We start from the raw sequence: 20,121 nt of genomic DNA on the forward strand, positions 1-20,121 counted from the left end.
CGTCACGCAGCGTGCCTGCTGACGTCACGCCCCCCCCCCACCCTCCACCTAGGACGTGAATTAATCCAAGACAAGAATCCACGTCTCGGGCGAAGCCGGGTAGTGAAGCTAGTGATGTAATAATATAATAAAATATAATAATATAATACCCGTCAGCTCCCCAGCCGTTGTGTTCATGAAAAGATTTCTCCCGCCATAGGAATGTGGAATCTCCGCTTCCTGGCTTTGGGACCAGCAAAACGAAGATGAGCTCGAACGCATAAAACGCAAAACGCTGCAAAAGGAGACACTAGGGACTCCTTTATATATTTATTATTTTGGACATTAAAGGCGGTTTAATAAATTCGTCCATGAAAGTTAAAAGACGAGGACGGGGTGAGTGGCGTGGAGGGGGGGTCAAGGCAGGGTCGGCGCTGGTTGTGGGGGAGTGGAGTGGAATGAGAGAATGAAAGAGGCTTCTGTTTACCCTCGGCCGCAACATCAAGCGCGCATCTCTCCATTGTCAGCGCGACAAATTTGTCGAGACGACCAGCGCAACGAGCCCGCCGCCCGCTGAGATCGCCGCTTTCCCCCCAGAGTCCTTGAGTGGTCACGGCGGCATGAAGTGTCGTCCCCGCACACCCATCCACCCACTCACCACCCGCGTAATCGGCTGCGTTTGTGCACGGCTGAGAAAAAATAGCGCCGCGTCTGCTCCGGCCAGCGATGCTGTGAAGTTGCAGTGGGATGTCCGTCGAGTCGATAGCCAAGTCTGGCGAACAGCTTGTGCAGAGAAACTACCCGCACGGCCGATGGCGATTTTCTACGTGGTACGGCTGGAGCGTAATTTTAGTTTTTTTTTGCGCTACAAAGTGGTGGACGCTGCAAACCGCTGCAAACGTCGTTCGCGAGCACGTGGCGTCGTGAGCCCGGGTCTGATTTCAATCAGCTGCTGGATGAAAGCCTCAATCATCACTTCGTGACGGGGGGCAGTGCGGGCTAGTGACAGGGGAGCACAGGACCAATTCAGATATCACTCCCTGCTGATGTTAGCAGTGGGCATTTAATCAATTAATAGAACTCGGGTCGCTCGGTTAAGTGCAGCACGCTTCATGGCATCACTATCTTCCACTGCTCCGAGTCGTCTAAATCTGCTACATTTTATTCTTGGGCCACTACGATTTTTAAAACTTTTTTTTAACTGATTTTTCAAACTGTTGCCTTTTGCAGGGACTTGACATTGCAGATGGGGAACAAAAAATAGAAATGTATTTAGCCCATCTAGAAACGCTTTCCATCACTGACAATCCTCTATTCAAACCATGTGAGAGCTCATTACGATCACACGTCTCGCTCAAGTAAGACGCGAGGGAAAACAATATAAACTCAAGGATTCGGATTCCATTTTCATGGAATTGCAATGCTCCCTTTTGTAGAAATGCCAACAGCAAAACTGAACACATTCGCCAATAACACTGCTCTCATATGATATACTGTAACAGGCGACGTTTCAGGCAATGTCCCTTCTTCATAACACAGGTATCGCTCTGCTATGAGAGAGATACAGCGGTGGTTGCCAACTGTTCAGGACCCGCAGACCATGGACTGTCAACCCTCACAAATATGTTTGCGGGCCAACACGCAGCAATAACGTGGCTTTTGGGTTACATCGCGTAAATGTGTTGTTAACTCACCAACACCCGACACAGCCAATTAGTAAGGTTTGTCACAAAGCAAAACGTGTCAATTAGTCATTGCTTCAGCACACCGGCGTGTTGGAGAGTAAACCCACAACGGTGATTGTGACCAACCTTCATCAGGTATTTTTTTGTTCTTTTTCTAAACCAAAATCGACTCCAAATCGTAGCGTCCAGCAGCGTTTTCCGCTTTCCGCGGCCTTCGCAATCCCCGATGGGTAGGTCCCGGTCCAAACCACGTCGCTGTGAGAGAGGAGAGTGTGTCCGTGAAAACGGGGGAGATCTCTCCATCGTGGAGAAGAAGAAGAAGTCCCGCCGGTCCGCTGGCCCGAATCGTCGCCTCTTGTATATTTAAGTCCTCTTCGGTGGACCTCTTAAAAAAAATTCGCGAGCGCGATTCTTCGTGGGTGCCGCCCGGTGCAATTGCGCAAGAGCGGCGTGAGTCATCGGTGTCGGCACGTTCCGTGCGCGAACCTAACCGAGGAGACGGAGCGACCCCTCGTACGCGCACGTGCGCTTACTCGCCCGCCCGCCTGCTCGCGCGCGCACAGTGCTCCGAGGCTTTTGACAGCCGTTGCCATGGCTCAGGATTACGGCAGCGGCTAAGTTTAGCTTGGGCTATATACAGAGGTGGCACCGCAACGATCGGCTTTTCCAATGATCGCCCGGCGCCCCGGTCGGTACCGACGCGTGGAGGCGAGGCGCTTCGCGGGACGGTGCTCGGCCGTTTTGTTTTTAATTAAATTTTGTAAAAAAAACAGACGCGTTGGGTCACAGCGCTTGGCCGGCTTTAGATGACACCGATTTGCGCGAATCGCTTTGTGCGTCCCCCTTGAAGTGGCTGTGCGCGTGTAGTTTCACGTAAATGTGCCGGATTGCGTGGATTTTACGTTTTTATTTCACATTTGCATGCACGGCACGGCGCACATCTGCTGCCAGTTCAAATCGTGGCCTTCGAGCGCCGTTGTGCCCATCATCACCCCCTGGCGTGGGGTAAAATAGGTACCACCTGGTGGAGCTACGACACCTCTGGGTAGAAAGTCAACAGGGGCTGTGCTATGGAGCAGACATTTCCCTGCCATGGGAATGTGGAATTATCTCCACGGCTTGGCAGTAAACATGAGCATCCAGAATGTTTTGATTGAAGCATGGGGACAGTTTGGACTTCATTGACGGGTCTCCATTGCGGTCCCTCACCGATCCGCACTGACCGGCGTGGTGAAGTATGGTCAAGCAGCCCACGTTGCTCGCACGGCGTGGAGGGAGCCAAAAGTAACGTCGCTTTGAACAAAAAATAAACCCGAATGTTTAAACTATAATTATTTTTTCTTGCTAGATACGGCCCACTGAGCTATATAGCTATTTTCAGAAGCGGCATGGCCATAAATGATAGCTCAACGAAGTGGCTTGTCACGTGGACATTTATAGCAGCTAAATACTCTAAACGCACGTTGATTCTAAATGTGGAGGGGAAACCGGAGGACCCGGAGCAGAATCCACGCGATCACTGGGAGATAAAAACGCAAACTCCAAATATACAACGGGCGTCAGGGGTCGGGGTCGGGATCGGACCCACGACCTCCTGCATACCAGGCGAGGTAGTTAACATCTCGCCATCGCGGCCATAGAGATTTGAAACTCTCGCACATTTCCCGCGCGGGGGCAACTCCCAAGCGCTGAAGAACCGCGGAGAACGTGGAAACGCGACAGGACCCGGACTTGTAAATTACAATGCTGAGTTCTGACATTTGCCCAGCACACAAAGTGCCGGGTAAATTTGACAAGAAGTCGGGATTGGTTTCCACCCCCACCACTCCATGTCAGTGATTGTGAATGCCTCTGTGTACTGTGCAAGGCCGTTGCTACGGAGACGAAGATAATTGCTCGAGATTGAGCCGGGCCCGCATTTAGCAACGCGCGCGGCTCGTGAAAAAAAAACCCAGAATCTCGCGTGTCGAGGAAGAGGACGGTGGAGGCGGCGCTGCGGTGGTCAGAGACGTTCGTAATCCAGGGGTCAGTTACGTAAAACAATCGACGTGAGTACGAAATTCACCTTTAAAAAAAAATCGGCGTCCAACGAGGGGTTTGGTGGAGCACCCAGAGATGTCAGCCTGTATGAAAGCTTAATTTGCAGGGGAAGCAATGTAATGCTAGTAGGAAGCAGTAGGTTATTGCATCGATATATATATTAAGAGGCAGAGGCTTAGTTTATGCATGAAATTGGTCACGGCATTTCAAATCAGGATCTCATTTTAAACTAGGCTGGGCAATGCTTTGTTTAGCAAATAAATCATCACGATGATAATTACAATGATGTATACAGTCAATGTTTTTTTCGATTGGAAACTTGCTCTCCGTTAACAAAATGAATACTTTCCGCTCGAACTGCGGCAATCATCGTGGAGTCGTTAATGTCCTCAAATGTGGATAGATGTTGCCCCCCCCCACCCCCGTCTTGCGTCGGGCGTGTCCGTGAACGCGACAAAAGATGAACGCCGACGTGAGAGACGCACCGCGGGTGAAAATCGAGAGAGAATAATCGGCGCCGCGACCGGCGGTCGTCCTGTCGCGTTGCGGCAAAACAATTGAAGTCCTCTCTCCCGCTGTACGGAACCGCCCCTGCGCTCTGATGCAAAAAAAAAATCATCATCATCATCCTCCAAAGCGGCTCTGCGGTGGGGCCCGCACGGGCACGCGCGCGTGGGCGGTGTCCGCGCGCGTCGTGCGCGTGCGTCGTGCGCGTGCCGACGCGTCCCAATCAATCACGCCGCACGCGGAACACTGTACCGCCAGCCGCTGGCGCCCCGATGAACCCCTCGCAGATTCCGCAAGTCGAACGCGGGGGTTGTTCAGCGGTGCCCAACCATGGTGGTGGTGGGGTGGGGGATTGTTGGTGCAGCGCTGAGATGGCAGTAGCTCCTCCTCCAGCGTCGTCGAACGCTGGCGATGCGGGGGAGCTCCTCTTGTCCGCGGTGACGCGGGGTGATGGGAGTCGCCGATAGTATTGTCCCTTTATGCGCGGACAATAGGCGTCATGGGTGATAGTGTCGCGGGATAGAGGAGTCCACCGGTGTTAAATATTCATCCGGCCCGCTATCGGTGAGTCGATAAATACGCCGCGATTCAATGGAAGTGCTTTTTCAAATTATTATTGCAGTGAATGTTGTGCCAAACGGTGGCTGCAGTCGTCACGTGAACCAATTATATAAAACATCTTCTAGTCAAAGCATATAGTCGTCAAAAAACTGCAGGTATAATGAGCTTAAGAATGAAGGATAAATATTGGATCGATGCGTCACTTATTCACCCCAGTGAATGCCACTGCCAACGTCAAGGTGCCTCTGACCGGATGACGCAGTGAACCCATGTTCAGTGGCTTTGACAGCATATGGCCATGGTGACCTCTTGACCTTTGGATGATGGTACATCCATTCGGTGATCCTGTTGCGAAACTGCCATCTCACCATGGCAATGTGGAATTCCCGTCACTTGCTCGAGCCAGTTGCCGGAGACGAGTGTTGGACGTTTGCCAGTCCATTTATATCTCATCTTGCCACGAGGGGAGGCACCATGTGCTGATAAACAAAAAAAACATTCTGAAAAAAAATATCCACTCAACTCCCGCAAAGGTGACCTCAGCGAAAGCACTCTTGCATTCCACTGATTATATGCCAGTGGTGTCGAACAAAGGGGCAATATTTCGATTTAAAGCTTTCGTGACTGCAGGGATTCATCTTATTGGTTCTTTCGGTAAAGTCACGTAGAAGGGAAGTAATAAAACAATAAAAATAAAACATAATAAAATAAAATAATTCTCACGACGTTTCGGCTACAACGCAAGCAGCCTATTGTAGCCGAAACGTCGTGAGAATTATTTTATTTTATTATGTTTTATTTTTATTGTTTTATTACTTCCCTTCTACGTGACTTTACCGAAAGAACCAAGAAGATGAAAGGGGCAATCCATTTCAAATCTATGCATTGGTTGTTTTGAACCAACAAATGTTGGCTTTGTGAGACAATGTGTTGTCACTGGACAAACCAGCTGGCTCATCCGTGAGGGCTTGTTTGTATATTTCATCTGTCAGCAAACGCAGTTACCTTTTAGGAGGCAGTAGAGCAAGTAGGTCGAACTACTTGCACTGGGCCGATCGATTACTCTGCCGATTATCGTTCTATTGCGCGACCACTCGGAAAGCACGGAAATAGTTTGGGCAATTCAATTATCGCCTCTGTTCCCACCGTGTGCCGCTGGACGGGAGGTGATGGGCAGGGCTCGGTGATGTCATTGGCGTCATCAGTCGCGTTGCGCCGTGGGCGTGGTTTGCAGGGGCAGCTGCCGTTTTTAAAGGGGCCTGTTTAATAAACCATAAAAAATTTGTTGATTATAAAATGTAGTCCCATCAATTGATCTGATCGACAAATCGTCCCAGCCTTTCGGTGTTATTCCTCACATATGGCGGATGCCAAATATTTACACAGGTGTCTTCTTCAGGATGAGCTCTGGAGAGGGATGTTTAGCCAATTTCCATGAACGAGTGTTTGTCGTTCGCAAGGAGACGGGAATACGCGGAGACAACTCATACATAAGAGAGGACGGCTCTCGTTGTTACAGTCACCTCGTAGCCCCGTGCCTACGACACCCAGCAATCCCCGGTGGTGGTCACCCATCCAAGTACGAACCAGATCTAAACCTTGCTTCGCTTTTGGGATCTGACGAGACAGCGTGGCTTTAAGGTGATTTAGTCGTACGTTGTGCATCTTTTAGGGTACGATGTGGGTTTTTGAGGGTAATTTGGTCATGCATTGTGGGTCTTTTAGGGTACGTTGTGGGTTTTTGAGGGTGATTTGGTCGTGCATTGTGGGTCTTCTGAGGTGATTTGGTCGTAACTTGTGGGGTTTTTAGATTGATTTGGTCATAGGATGTGGATTTTTGAAGGTTATTTGGTTGTACATTGTGGGGTTTTCTCCGGGCACTCCGGTTCAATTGCAAACAGGATCTTCCCCGAGTCTGTGGGGCTAGCTGCGTAAATAGCGCATTGCGTCCAAGTGGATGGGAAAACAATTGATGTGAAAGAGATTTGACAACACTGGTCTCGGGGAGGCATGGAGTGGAGCCGCTCGGATCATTGTTTACCCGTCTCGGTGGACGTCAGGTGGCCACTCCTCGTGTACATTACTTGAGAATTATTAAATTGTGTGCAACAGCGGATTGGCATCGCTCTGTCTGTACAGTTGAAGCACTTACAGAAACTTGACAAATAGCCACTTGTAAACCGGAGTGGGGGGGGGAACAGTGCATCGATTCACGATGCACGCATTAAATCGCGTAACAAAAAAAAAGTGTTTTTGTATTTTTGGTTGGAGCAATGGTGGAGCGGTTTGATGACTGGCCACGGTCAACTTCAGTGGCGAGTGGTATATGAACCGATCCTGGGTACCCGACTTTGCCAACTCACACTAACCAGGGTGGTGAAGTATGGTTAAACAATCCCCGTGGACCCACACTGCGCAGGGAGGGATTTGTCCAAACAGCGGATTGATGAAGGCCTGTAAATGAATTCATTGTTTCATCTTAATGGGTTTCCATCACCACTGCTGCCACTAGAGGCCGCTACGTACACAATACAGAAAAGTCATTTTAAAAATGAAAAACTTTGCATTTTTACCGCAGCCTTAAATCGCAACAATTTGTTGTACTGTGGGTCTGGTGGGGAATGTTTCTACCCCATAATAAATCCATTTAGTAGTTCGGGCTTGCAATGGGCATGGGCACTGCACACCAGCCTCACAAGTTTACGTTGATTTTATTTCTTACCCAGATGAGTTATTTCCCAGCGATTTTACACGGGAGATCCGTGGTGCTGCGTGCGCCACGGCAACAAGTCGGATCGTTTTGCCTGTTCGTGCGTGCGTACGGTGAACTTCTTTAGCACCGTGCGTAGACAAACGCGCTGATCGTAGTCAACCCGAGCGCGTCTCCTCCCGTGGCTGCAGGCGACCGAATGTGTCGACCGAGAATCCGCGGCTGTGGAATGCGGTGTCGCCTAACGGGTCTCGGTTCCGCGCCGCCACGCGGCTACTCCAAAGTCCGCCCGGTATCGGTTTTCTGCATTCTGCTTTGCGTTCAATGAGAGGGGTGGCGGGGGACACACACACACACAAAGGAATACGAATTTCACATTGCGAATGGAAAACAACCGCGGCAGATACCGCCATGGTGTACGCATTGCAGCGTGGGCAGACGCAGTAATACGGCGGCGCAGTGGTGAACGCGCCGCACTACGAACCCGGAATTCTTAGGTTCGATTCCCGGCCCACGGCTAGCATCAGCGGCGAGTGATTAATCTCCACTGCTCCCCTGGGCACCCACACACTTTGACAAGCCGTGCTGGCCGGTGGTGGTGAAGTACAGGTCTGACGACCCTCATGATCGACATGGCATGGAGTGGGCCCTTTCTTTGTCCGTTAGTGGATTGACAAAGCATATTTTTAAAATCATTTATGCTCTGCTGGCCACCATGCAGCCCCGCAACAGTCTATAGCAACCTGTCATGCATTGTGTAGTCGCCCATCCAAGCACTAACCAGGCTCAACACAGGTTGGCTTCCGAAATATACAGTTTTTAAGATCGTGTGCATTCTGGGTTATTTGGCTAAAGGCAAATCAAATTACAGGACGCTGGCTAACGTATCTTCCCAGTTGTAGTGTCCAGTATTTATTTGTTATAGCAAGAGATTATGGCTAATGACTAAATCAATACAACTCTGCTCTATATCTACACATTAAAATAAGGTGATTATTTTATTCCATCGGCCTCATGGCGTTCTTTTTTGAGCTTTTGCTGTTGTTGTTGCTAATCAGCACGCATTTGTTTAAACAAGCAAAAACTGTGCTCAGTTTTGACACCTTGAGTCTCGTCAACGACTCGGGCCTGTTGCAGGGGACACCGGCTGGCTTGACAGATGCCCGGTTCGTAATCCTTGACCAGCGGTCGACACCGCCACAGAGAGGCCGCGCTGTCCACGCGAGCTCAACCCTGCCGTCGGTGGGTTGTTACAAAGCGGACGGTGGGCTGGGGCGCTATTGGAGGTGGCACACGCACACGAACCTTCCGAGGAGACATTCTGACCACGTGAGGTTCATGCGGCGATGGGGCGACACTTTTTGCTTTGGCCGTGGTGACACAAGCGCGAGGGGGAACACACAAAAACTCAACACACATTCGTCGGTAACACTGTGGCCTGAAGAGGAAATATATGATCCATAATACAGGTATTTGGGGGGGGGGGGGTTGATCGTGTAAATATAAATGTGTCGTCAAGTCCACCACCAGCCGACTAGCGAGGTTTGTAATTGGCTGTGTCGGGTGGTGGCGGGTTTCTGTTTACTCAATCTAACTCCAAAAAAAATCGTTGATATTGGTCGCGAATACCGACCACATTTTGAACGGAGAAAAGTATATGACAGGCAATGTGTTTTGCACAATGGCCCTTCTTCACGTGCTATGAAGAAGGGCCATTGCCGAAACGTCGTCTATTATAGTGTAAACATTACCAGTGCAAAGGGCGTGTGGGGGGGGGGAACACGGAAGGCAAAGTTCGAGGGAGGTGGGGGGGGGTCACGCAAGGGGCAGGGGACCACGCCCAGAGAAATAATGAAGTAAGTTAATGAAGCAAACAACGAAATAATTAATTGATGAAACAATAACACAAAGAATGAAATTAATAGTTTAAGGAACGGCATAAATAAGAAAAAAAGTAATTAAAGAAATATTGAAATACATATCCAAATAAATAACTTAATTAATAATTAGATAAATAACAAAACTAAAGAAATAATTAAATGAATACCAAAATAAATATTTAAAGAAACACCGAATCAAATAAATAAGTTTCAAATGTATAAAAGAAGGGCGCTGGGGAAGGAAGGTGCGGAAAAGGGAATTGGGGGAAACCCCCAAAAGGAAATGAATTGGCGGGAAGGAAGAGAGGGGGGTGGGGGGCATAATGGGGGGTGGAGGGTACAATGGGGGGTAGGGGGGTATAATGGGGGGTGGGGGGGTATAATGGGGGGTGGGGGGTATAATGGGGGGTGGGGTGGAGGGGTGAAAAGGGCGGGAGGCTCCGGGGAAAATGAAAAAAAAACCTAAAAATTAATCGTCTTGCTTCTTTCGGTAAAGTCGCGTAAATAACAAGACCGCTTGTGTTGCGATCAAAACGTCTTTTATTCTTGTCAATTAATTTTTTATTCTATTTAACTATTTTTTATGGTGGGTTTTTTGCTTTTATTATTTTCAATAATTTTTTTTGAAATAATTGAAATTATTTATTTTATTATTTGCATTTTTTGTTTTCTATCTACGTGACTTTACCGAAAGAACCAAGAATATGAATTCCTGCAGTCACGAAAGTTTTAAATACAAATATATATTTTTGCATCATTAGACCTCCTTTGCCAGTACCAAAATATAATAATAGGAGTTTTCCCCTTTTTCTGGCAACAAAACGTAAACCTTTTTACGAAGAATCATGTCTGCATTAACCACAATACTTGTGGTCAAAATGCAAACAAAAAACACACTCTGATAAGATATGCATTGTCATTGAAACTGATTGGTCCACACCAGAGACGGCTTTCTTTTGAGCCTCGTCTCAATTGGTGCTAGACCAGAGGACGCCAAAAGGTTTCAGTTTTGTTTAACCAGGTAAGGCCCACTGCTAGATATTACTCTGTTTTATCAGACGCGAGCTGGCCACAAATGATAGCTCAACGAGGTTGGCTTATCACGTGGAAAATGTATAGCAGCCAAATAATCTAAATGGCATATTGAGTATAATAGACGTGTGAAGGGAAGAAAAAAACTTGGAGGATCCGGAGAGAAATCCACGCGACCACGGGGAGAGAACCACGGCAAACTCCCAAATATACAGCAGCAGCAGCAGCGGGCGTCGGGGTCGGGATCCAACCCACGACCTCCTGTATACCTGGCGAGTTGATGGCTGGAGTTTGCAGGGGAGGCACGGTGGGGGGGGGGGGGCAACGCCCCTTCCAAAACTGAACACCTTCATTGATTTATTTTCAGTAGTTTACAATAAAGAAACAAAATAATACTGTATATTTGAACCTTATGGCGGTACCCCGGCTCTCGCATAATGTCCGTGATGCAATCACTGTTAGTCTGTTGATGGTCGGCGACGCGGCAATCGACTCATCTCGACGAGCTGTACACGATGGCACCACCACGGTGCGTTCATGGTTTCGGCGAAATCGTCCTCGCTGCGTTTCGACATCGCGGAGTGTGGCACTTAATTCGGATTGATTGGTACCCCAGTCGCAGAGTGAAGTACACCCCTGGAAAAATAGTGTCCCAGAAATAATATATTTAATTGCCTCGGTATCCGCCATGAGGATCATATTCACCCGCGATTCCTAAAGTGATGGACAAAGCGAACCCCCGCCACCCCCAAATATCGAAGTGAAACTTCTCCGTGGGCGAGGTAGTTAACGTCTCTCCACCGTGGCGCCCTGCGGCTGTTGACGGCCAGAAGCGGCGGGCTTGTTGGCCGTGCCCTGCCAGAGTTGCTGGTGCCGGTGTTGATCGGAACGGCGGCGTTCCCCATGATGCCTGCAGGCAGCAGAGGGAACGTTGCGGTTGAAGTGACTGGCACAAGGGAAGCTTCCAGTAGGTGGGGCTCCGGTGCAGATTTTTGTTGTTCTGCGAAGCCAGGGGGGAGAGAAGCCGAACTGAACGGCAGCTACCACCCATTCTCACCTTTCACCAACAGCTGCGCTAACAGGAACGGGAGACTCAAGTGGTGTTTAAAAACAAATTGTTATATTAGTTTCACATTTGAACCTTGTCACGGTTGCTCTGAGCCTCTATGTTGACATATTGTTTGCCCGGTTGAAGCAATTCCTGACTCTTCTTGACATTGCATTGACCGTCAAGGAAAGTTATAGTGGGGCTTACATACATACTACCAAGTATAATCTGGACATTGTGTTCATTCCATGGGTGGAATTCAGATGGTACAGGACCATTTATTTCCCTACCCGTCTAGCCCCCCTATACAGAGGCCACCGCGTCGACAAGTCTCTGGCCGCAGTTCTCCACACTTGGCGATCATAGTTTTGTTACCGATGTTTCCATCTCGTCAGGATCAGAATATTCATTTGTACTGGAGGAGGAATCCGATGAGCTGTGAAGCTCTTTATTTCACAGATGTCCAGTAGGGGCACGGGGTCAGAATGCTACAGCAACAAACAGCACAACAACACGATAGGAGTGCAAAGTGTAGGAAAGGTATGCAAATCACGAATAAATAAAACAATATTAAACTAAACAATTTTTACTTCTAAATTTTGATTTAAAGCTTTCGTGACTGCAGGGATTCATATTCTTGGTTCTTTCGGTAAAGTCACGTAGAAGGGAAATAATAAAATTATATTTATATTATAACGTGGGTCGGTTATTTTATTATTTCCCTTCTACGTGACTTTACCGAAAGAACCAAGAATATGACTATTTTTACTTCACTAGGTAATGCCCACCGAGACATTAGCTTCTTTTTCAGAAACGACCTGGCTATTTCAAATGATAGCTCAACGAAGTGGCTCATCATCACGTGGACATTTATTGCAGCCAAATCAATCAAATGAGTGTTCTTCACTCATTTTCAGAGGGGGGGGGGCACTTTCGCCGATAAGACATCATCAGTGTGAGGGCCGCCGCACATTTGTAACCATTGGGGGTTTGACAGCGCGATGATGATGGGGGGGGGGGGTGTCACGTGTTGTTGTTGTGTATTGTGGGGGGCTGCACGTCAGGGGCCGCACTAAAGGCCACCAGAGGCCGCCAGTAGCCCGCGGGCCTTGCAATGAAAAACACCGCTCGAAATAGTCATAGTACCACTTACCGAAGGGGTGGCAGGGGTGGAGGGGGTACAGGGCAGAGCGTTGGACATTCAAGATCAGCTCAAGTGCCGCACCATCTGGGTTCAGCTGCACGACGCACAATAGACCAACAGTTTGCAGCTGCTTTGCTGGTAATTCGCTAAATTCGCTGGCAGAAAGCAGACCACAGTTCTCCCATCTCAATGGGCCCCCTCACAAGTTTAACAATGAATGAATCCACTGCCATTGTTTGGCCATCGATGCGCGCCGCAGTAATAATAAAATGCGCACGAGTGGAGAGAGCAGTGTTTGCATTTTACGGACGTGGCTATGGTGACGGTAACATGGGTCGGTGTCACGTGCCCTACGGTACAGATGTGTGGTTGGGCATAACTTAAGGATGACATAATTAGCTTAGCGATTAACACGTGTTTTACATCAAAGTGTCGTTTGGAGAAAAAAAACAAGATTCGGGACATTTCAGGTCATGTAACTGCGGCGAATTCAGTATTGGAAAACAAACAAAACCTGCAAATATGGTCTATGACGGAATATTATTCATGTTGATCAAGTAGCGTGTAGTTATGAGTTGTAACGAAAAGCAACGATGAGCCAGCACAGCTGACGAGATCCTGGGTTTGGTGCCAGTTTTCAACCACCCAAGAAGTTATACGGAGTTCACAAGCGTTTTTGCGTTGAACGTCTCACCCTGATCACCCAGTTACTGCATGTAGAAAAACATAATAATAATCATGCTAAATTCGGGTTTACACTACATTTAGATAAATTCCAGCTCTGAAGATGTAGTATACATCAATTAATATTATCGGTTTGATTAGTTCACGAATCAAAAGACCCAAAAATTTGGGGAGGAAAAAGATCTCACCTCTACTTCTTCGTGTGCCGTTGGACGGGCGGTGATGGGAGACGTCATCGGCAATCATCATGGCTGTGGGGGTGGGGGTAAGGGGGCTAATCAATCACAACTACAGTCGGCGATTGCAATTTTCTCGTCAATAATTTGACATACAATCATTGACTAATTGTCCAACCTCCTGCTGAGAGTTAGAAGTTTTCGGCCGCCAAGAGACGAACCGTCTTTGGCAGGGCCTATCAAAGGTGTGCACCCGCAGTGTGGGCTAAGGCGGTGCGCGGGAGTGACCAACGGGAGAACGGTTGTAACAGGTGAATTGTGAGCCGTGTGAGGGTTCTGTGCAAGAGTACGTTCTTCGCGTCGCGATACGACGCCAATTAGAGCGACCGCGTTCTATCGGCATGCATGACCCTTGGCAGTGGTCCACTGGCAGTGCGCACACGATTCTTTCTCATGGATCTCTCGCTCTGCCCCGCGGCCCCCCTCCCCCTCTTCCCCCACCGCCCCACTCTCTGCAGACCGGCGGATGAGAGTGCGTGTCTCGTGAAGCAACGGTCACGCGAAAAACGAGGCAGCCATGATGTCGGCCACGGCGGAACCGCAGTACGACAATGTGGAGAGCAGCCAGCAGCAGCAGCAGCAGTTTGTCGAGACGAACAACCGCTGGGACCTCATGGAGGAGGACTGGGACAACGAGAACAGCTCGGCGAGGCTGTTCGAGCGCTCGCGCATCAAGGCCCTCGCAGGTGAGCAATGTGCACGCCATGGGGGGTGGGGGGCGATTGGAAACCTGGGCCCGTTGTCCATTTGGTTCCCCTTTGATTCTCCGGAAGATGATGTACATGCAAACTCCAAATATACATCAGGCGTCAGGGATCAAACCCACGACCTCCTGTAAACATCGCCTTAAATCGGCAATGGCCTTCTTCATTGCACAGGGCCACTGTCCACAATTTTCACCTACTACAGTCATGTACGTACTTACGTTGAACTTCTTTTGCACCATATGTAGCCAACCGTGCTAATTGGCAGTGGGGGGGGGGGGGGGGTGCAAGTGACCTCTAAGCCCAAACACAGGAAAAGTAAGCGCAGCACTGACTGATAGCGATCCATTACTCACACCTGTGTGTATGTATGTTGAACTTCTTTCACAAAAAGCAGTTCTAAAGAAATTAATTTAAAATGTATATTTAAAAGTGTATTGTTCCAGTGGATTCCTAATATCGAAAGGAAGAGCGTTCCAGACGGCCACAGAAAGCGCATTTGAAAGTGTGCGATGTGGTGACCGTCTTTGTTCGGTGGTTAGCCAAAAGACGCTGCCGTGAGGATGACTGAAGTTCGCGTGATGGTGGTTTATGCTCCTTGGCGAGATCAGCAGCAAGGTATTGTGGTTCATTTGTGGCGAGCAATTTGTGTGTTATGACGACGACGATGATGATGACGATGCGACTGCTGTCCCAGTAAACATTCACCGTTGGCTTGTGGTTGGAACCGTTGGCCCAACAATGGCCCAACGTTCCACGGTTACTGGGGTATTATCGGATTCTCCAGGTGTGTTTCCGTTGATGTCACTTAAAATTGTGACTCGTTTTCTGCTCTGTAAACGTCATACACCTGTGTAAGGCAGTATCACCTGTTTACAGGGCTACGTAACATGTCTGTAAGTATTATGTTGTATGTACAGGGACTCCTCTACTTACGATCACTCGACTTAGAGAACAAATCTGTCCGTATGTCCAGTTGCCTTTTCGGACCAAGAGTCGTCGCGCAAAATAGATGGTGGTGGTGGCATCTGCATCTGCTGAACATGAAGAACCAGTGGCATCTACATCTACAGGAGATTATGCAACTTAGTGTCCATGCCGTACAACACGTTTGGAATCGACAGGAGTAACGTTAGACTTACAAACAAATCGACTTCCGTACAGACATCTGGAAACTAACTCATTCGTATGTAGAGGAGTTCCTGTATGTTGAACTTCTTTCGCGCTGTACGTAGCCAACCGATGCTAATTGGAGGTGCGGGGGAAGGACAACAAACTAAACACAAAAAGCATTTCTAAAGAAATAAATATCAGAGGATAAGAAGCCTTCCTTAGGCCTAACACAGGTTTGAAGAGGTCATTGTCGTATGATTAAATGTTGGAGGGCAGCTATTTAGATAAAAAATATTCTTGAAACAAATATTCTTTCAGTGAAAAAAAAACATTTATTTTGAGACTGACATAAATAACTTATTGGAAAATCTCCAGCTACAAATATCCAGCACATTGACCATCGCCTCTGATGCAGGAGTTTGGATCTGTTCATTAAATGGCTGAGGCTTTTACAAGTTAGATATTCATTACCATAACATCTAAATGTTTGAGATACGAGCAGCAGCAATTGAGTTATTGCTATTTTACGTAGCATCGTGTTTCCCTTGGCATGGTACAAAAAACACACATTTTTTTTCGTTGCCAGCGTATATCTTTGTTCACAAAATAGTTTTTCCCCCACTTAAGAAAATAACATCCGTTAAACGAAGGTTATACTTCGGCAGACATTTGGCAGCCCGCGATGTGAAGCTAATGCCTTTAGTTTAGCTAATGGAGACCTTGAGATAATGGAGAGCAAAAACAATACGTTCCTTCCCAGCTGATGGCAAGATGCTATCCGCTCGCTCTCAACTCGTACAGACTTCCATTACCAGTAAATGTCATTCACTCCCATGGGGACAGGCAAGAGCCGTGGACATTTTCTTTTATCAGCCACCCCTTTTTAAACGCGACAGACCAAGTACGAACACTCGGAGGCCATCTGGCAAATTTCCAACGGGGAGGAAGCGGTCACATCAGAATCAGAATCTTGATTTAGACTGGAGGAATCCGATGAGCAATGAAGCTCTCTCTTTCACAGATGTCCAGTATGGGTGGGTCAGCAAGTTGCAACAGCAAAATATGCAAGAACGTAGTGGTTAGCGCACTGCGCCAAAAACCCAGCGACCCAAGTTCCATTTCCGGTCACGTCTAACATCAGTGGCGATTATCAGAACCCTTCCCCTAGGTCGACTCCGCCATAAATTAGGACCTGGTGTGGCATGTTTTTACATCAGCAATGGTGAGACAAAGCCGGCCAGGGTGTGGTGCTGGCCACAAACATCCCGCCGTGCTCCGTGCCTTCCTTCGTAGGTGCTACTCGTCCACTGCACTTGCCCCAACATTCTGTGTGGGCTATACGGGGAATCTTCGTCTATTTTCTGTTCGCTTTAACGTCTGAGATTCGTGCACCTTTCTGTCCCGGCGTTTAAAAAAATAAATGCATCAGTTCCTGAAATTGTATCCGTTGAAGGAGGATGAAATGTCACGCTGGCGAGAAGCACACAGAGCCTCTTCAGTTCCGGTGTTCAACGCCCGGCTTGGCACACCGGTGAAATTCGAAGCATATAATTTACGGTGCATAAACCCTGTTATTGCAACTGTGGGTCTGTCAACCTCTTCTATTTATGTATGTTGAGCTTCTTTCGCACCGTACATAGCCACCGATGCTAACCGGAGGTGCGGGGTAAGCACAATAAACTAAACACAAAAAGCAGTTCTAAAGAAATTAGTTTTGAATCTAGATTTAAAAGTGCATAGCTCCAGTAGCTTCCTGATATCGGAAGAAAGAGCGCTCCAGACGGCTGCAGAAGCACACCTAAAAGTGCGCGATGAGGTGACCGTCTTTGTTTGATGGCCAGCCAAAATCTGCTGCTATGAAGATGACCGGAGTTTGCGTGATGATGGTTTATGCTCCTTGACGAGATCAGCAAGGCATTGTGGTTCATTTGTGGCAAGCACTTTGTGTGTAATGAGTGTATATCTTTTGATTTAAAGCTTCCGTAACTGCAGGGATTCATATTCTTGGTTCTTTCGGTAAAGTCACGTAGAAGGGAAATAATACAATAATAAAAATCTAAAACAATAAAAATTATCACGACTTTTCGACTGCAACACAAGCAATCATCATCACACCTGATGATGATTACCGAAAGACCCAAGAATATGAGTGTATATCTTGTTAGCCAGGAAGCCTAAACTGAGTCTCAGAGACCTTGTCAGGAGGGTCCTGCTTGGGATGGAGTCGGTGTTCGGATGCTGAGCGATGTGCATGCAGCTTTCCCAAGCACACGAACGTGACCCGGAAGTGGATTTAATACACTGATACATATCCACGCAACTACAGGGAGAGAGACACCGCAAACTCCAAATATACAGCAGCAGGCGTCAGGGTCGGGATCGAACCCCCGACATCCTGTATACCATACTCTTAGGTTTTTTCGGTAAAGTCACGTAGGTAAAAAATAATTAAAATTAATAAAAGTAATAATGGAAAAATAATGATGATTTTATTGTATTATTTATTATATATTTTTATTTCTATTATTACTTTTATTAATTTAAATTTTATTTTTTACCTACGTGACTTTAACGAAAAAACCTAAGAGTATGAATTATTGTAGTCACGAAAGCTTCAAATCTAGAATCCTGTATACCAGGCGAGGGAGATAACATCTCACCATTTCTGGATTTTAAAGGATAGACGCTCGACTCCTCGCTCTGCAGATTACCCTTCTCCTGCGAGACCCAGCCTGGCGAGCCCGATTGCGTCGCGAATGGTCGACGACTTTGCTTCAGGAGAGTTTGTGGCGATCTCAGACGGGTTACAGGGACATCGATACGCCGTGCATCAACAACCATATAAACCCTTGTCAAAGCCATCTCTTCGGCATACTTCAGCAACTGTTTTCGCTGTGGTGGTCCCCACCTGATGAAGGACGCTTGTGTTGCGCACGAAACGTCGTGATTTAATTTAGTTGTTTTCACTTTTTATTTATTTAAATATTATTTTATTTTTATTTTTTACCGACGTGACTTTATCGAAAGAACCAAAGAGTAAACATCTCACCACCTTGGCATTCTCTGTCTTCAAGAGTAAACGAGTGCTATGCAGTGGTGGCACGTGACAAGTTGAATTTGTATTATATTATTACACCGCAGCAGCATCCAATCACACGGATAACCGGAGTAATTTCCGCTGGTTATAAGCTTCATCACTGTGACCACCAGCCACCGTCACTATGAATAATGAGAGCGGTTTCTTGGTCGCGTTACCGATCAGCGGGGGCACTGCTCTGTGTGCCGCTGTGAGGGCGTTGCGGTGTTGCGCAAGCGGGTCAGGAATGTGGAGCCTGAGACCGTCGCTGATGAAGTCACGGCGCCTTTGCTCCGTGGCACAAAGTGCGCCACTGTTTGGCGCACGCAGCCTGGGGGACAAACGATTTGCATTTGGGGCATAAAATTGCGGGCAAAGATTCCTCGGTGGATAATGCAATTTATTCCTGCTTGTTAGTGACCGTTTGTTTTTTTCTTTCTTCTCATCTCTTAATTTCTTGCCGCCCCCCCTCCCCACCGTGCATTCTCGTTTTGTGAGTTGGCGACATCATGTGGCTGGGCTTGGCAGAGAGGGCTTTTTGTTTTCCACTCTGATCTAAGTCACTGTGGCGTGTGGCTTTGGCAGGCTCATTGAAAATGCATCAGTGGTATTTGAGATGGAATAAAAATGAAAGGAAAACGGATTAGTAGTTTATCAAATAAATGCAATGCACTTTGGATTTTCTATACTGCAGTGCGGGTATTGAAAAAAAACACCATGAATCTCAATGGCAGTCTTAACAATATTATATGCAGAAGTATTGAATAATGATTATGCAATACTCGGTTAGAATATTGCGAATGAGAGATTAGATTCGTTATAAATATTACATCGTCACATATAAATCCGTCTTGTCGAATTCCACTCTCTTTTGACAATCCTCTTTAGGGCAATGAGACGATGCATCATTGGATCTCGAGTGAGCCACAAAAACTCAGGCGTAGTCAGTTCACTATGCAGGAGTAGTCCACTATGTAATGGTCCAAAATCGCCCTGCTACAGCAACTTGCAGAAACGACCCTCAGCTGATGCGCTGCAAACTGCCACCCCCTCTCTGCTCTACTCAGCGGTAGTCGCTGTGCTCCCGCCCGGTCTAGAAGCTCGTTCACAACACTGCCGAATGTACAATTAAATAACGCGATGTGCATCATCACCGGAACACTGAAACCAACACCAATTCCCTGGCTCCCTGGTCTGGCGAACATTCTGCCGCCAGATATCTGCGGAGACATGCAAACGGCAAGGTCGTTTACACATCTTCTTGCCAATGGCAACCTACCCACCATCCAAGACCTCTACAATGCACCTCGCCTCCAACTCAAGTCCCGAGCCCCCTCCTGGGATTGCGCTGTCACCATCACGGAATCTCACCCAGATCTTGAAGAGCGATGGCGGACAGAGTGGAACAACGTGGACCGTCCATGAACGAACACCTCGTTTGAGATTCATACTCTTAGTTCTTTCGGTAAAGTCACGTAGGTAAAAAATGAAATTCAAATTAATAAAAATAAAACAATAAAAATCACGACGTTTCGTGATTTTTATTGTTTCACCTCCGAAACGTCGTAATTTTTATTAATTTGAATTAAATTTTTTCCTACGTGACTTTACCGAAAGAACTAAGAGTATGAATCCTTGCAGTCACGAAAGCTTCAAATCTAGAACCTCGTTTGAGACCCAAACATCGCACCTGTTAAAGGAGTTGGGCAAATCATTCAAAAA

General features: G+C 47.5%; 1 protein-coding gene across 1 annotated transcript in view; it reads left to right on the forward strand.

Annotated features, from left to right (window-relative positions):
* The window catches only part of LOC133342265 (spectrin beta chain, non-erythrocytic 1-like), a 153,576-nt gene that overhangs the window by 42,555 nt on the left and 90,900 nt on the right, over window positions 1–20,121 (forward strand). Inside the window, exon 2 of the mRNA XM_061551313.1 lies at window positions 13,965–14,192. Coding sequence (XP_061407297.1) covers window positions 14,024–14,192 — 169 coding nt within the window. The 5' untranslated portion in view covers window positions 13,965–14,023. The remainder of the gene's footprint in view (window positions 1–13,964; window positions 14,193–20,121) is intronic.

This window comes from Lethenteron reissneri, chromosome 14, assembly GCF_015708825.2.
Source record: "Lethenteron reissneri isolate LAM-NWPU_2019-01 chromosome 14, ASM1570882v1, whole genome shotgun sequence".
Classification (NCBI taxonomy): Eukaryota; Metazoa; Chordata; class Hyperoartia; order Petromyzontiformes; family Petromyzontidae; genus Lethenteron; species Lethenteron reissneri.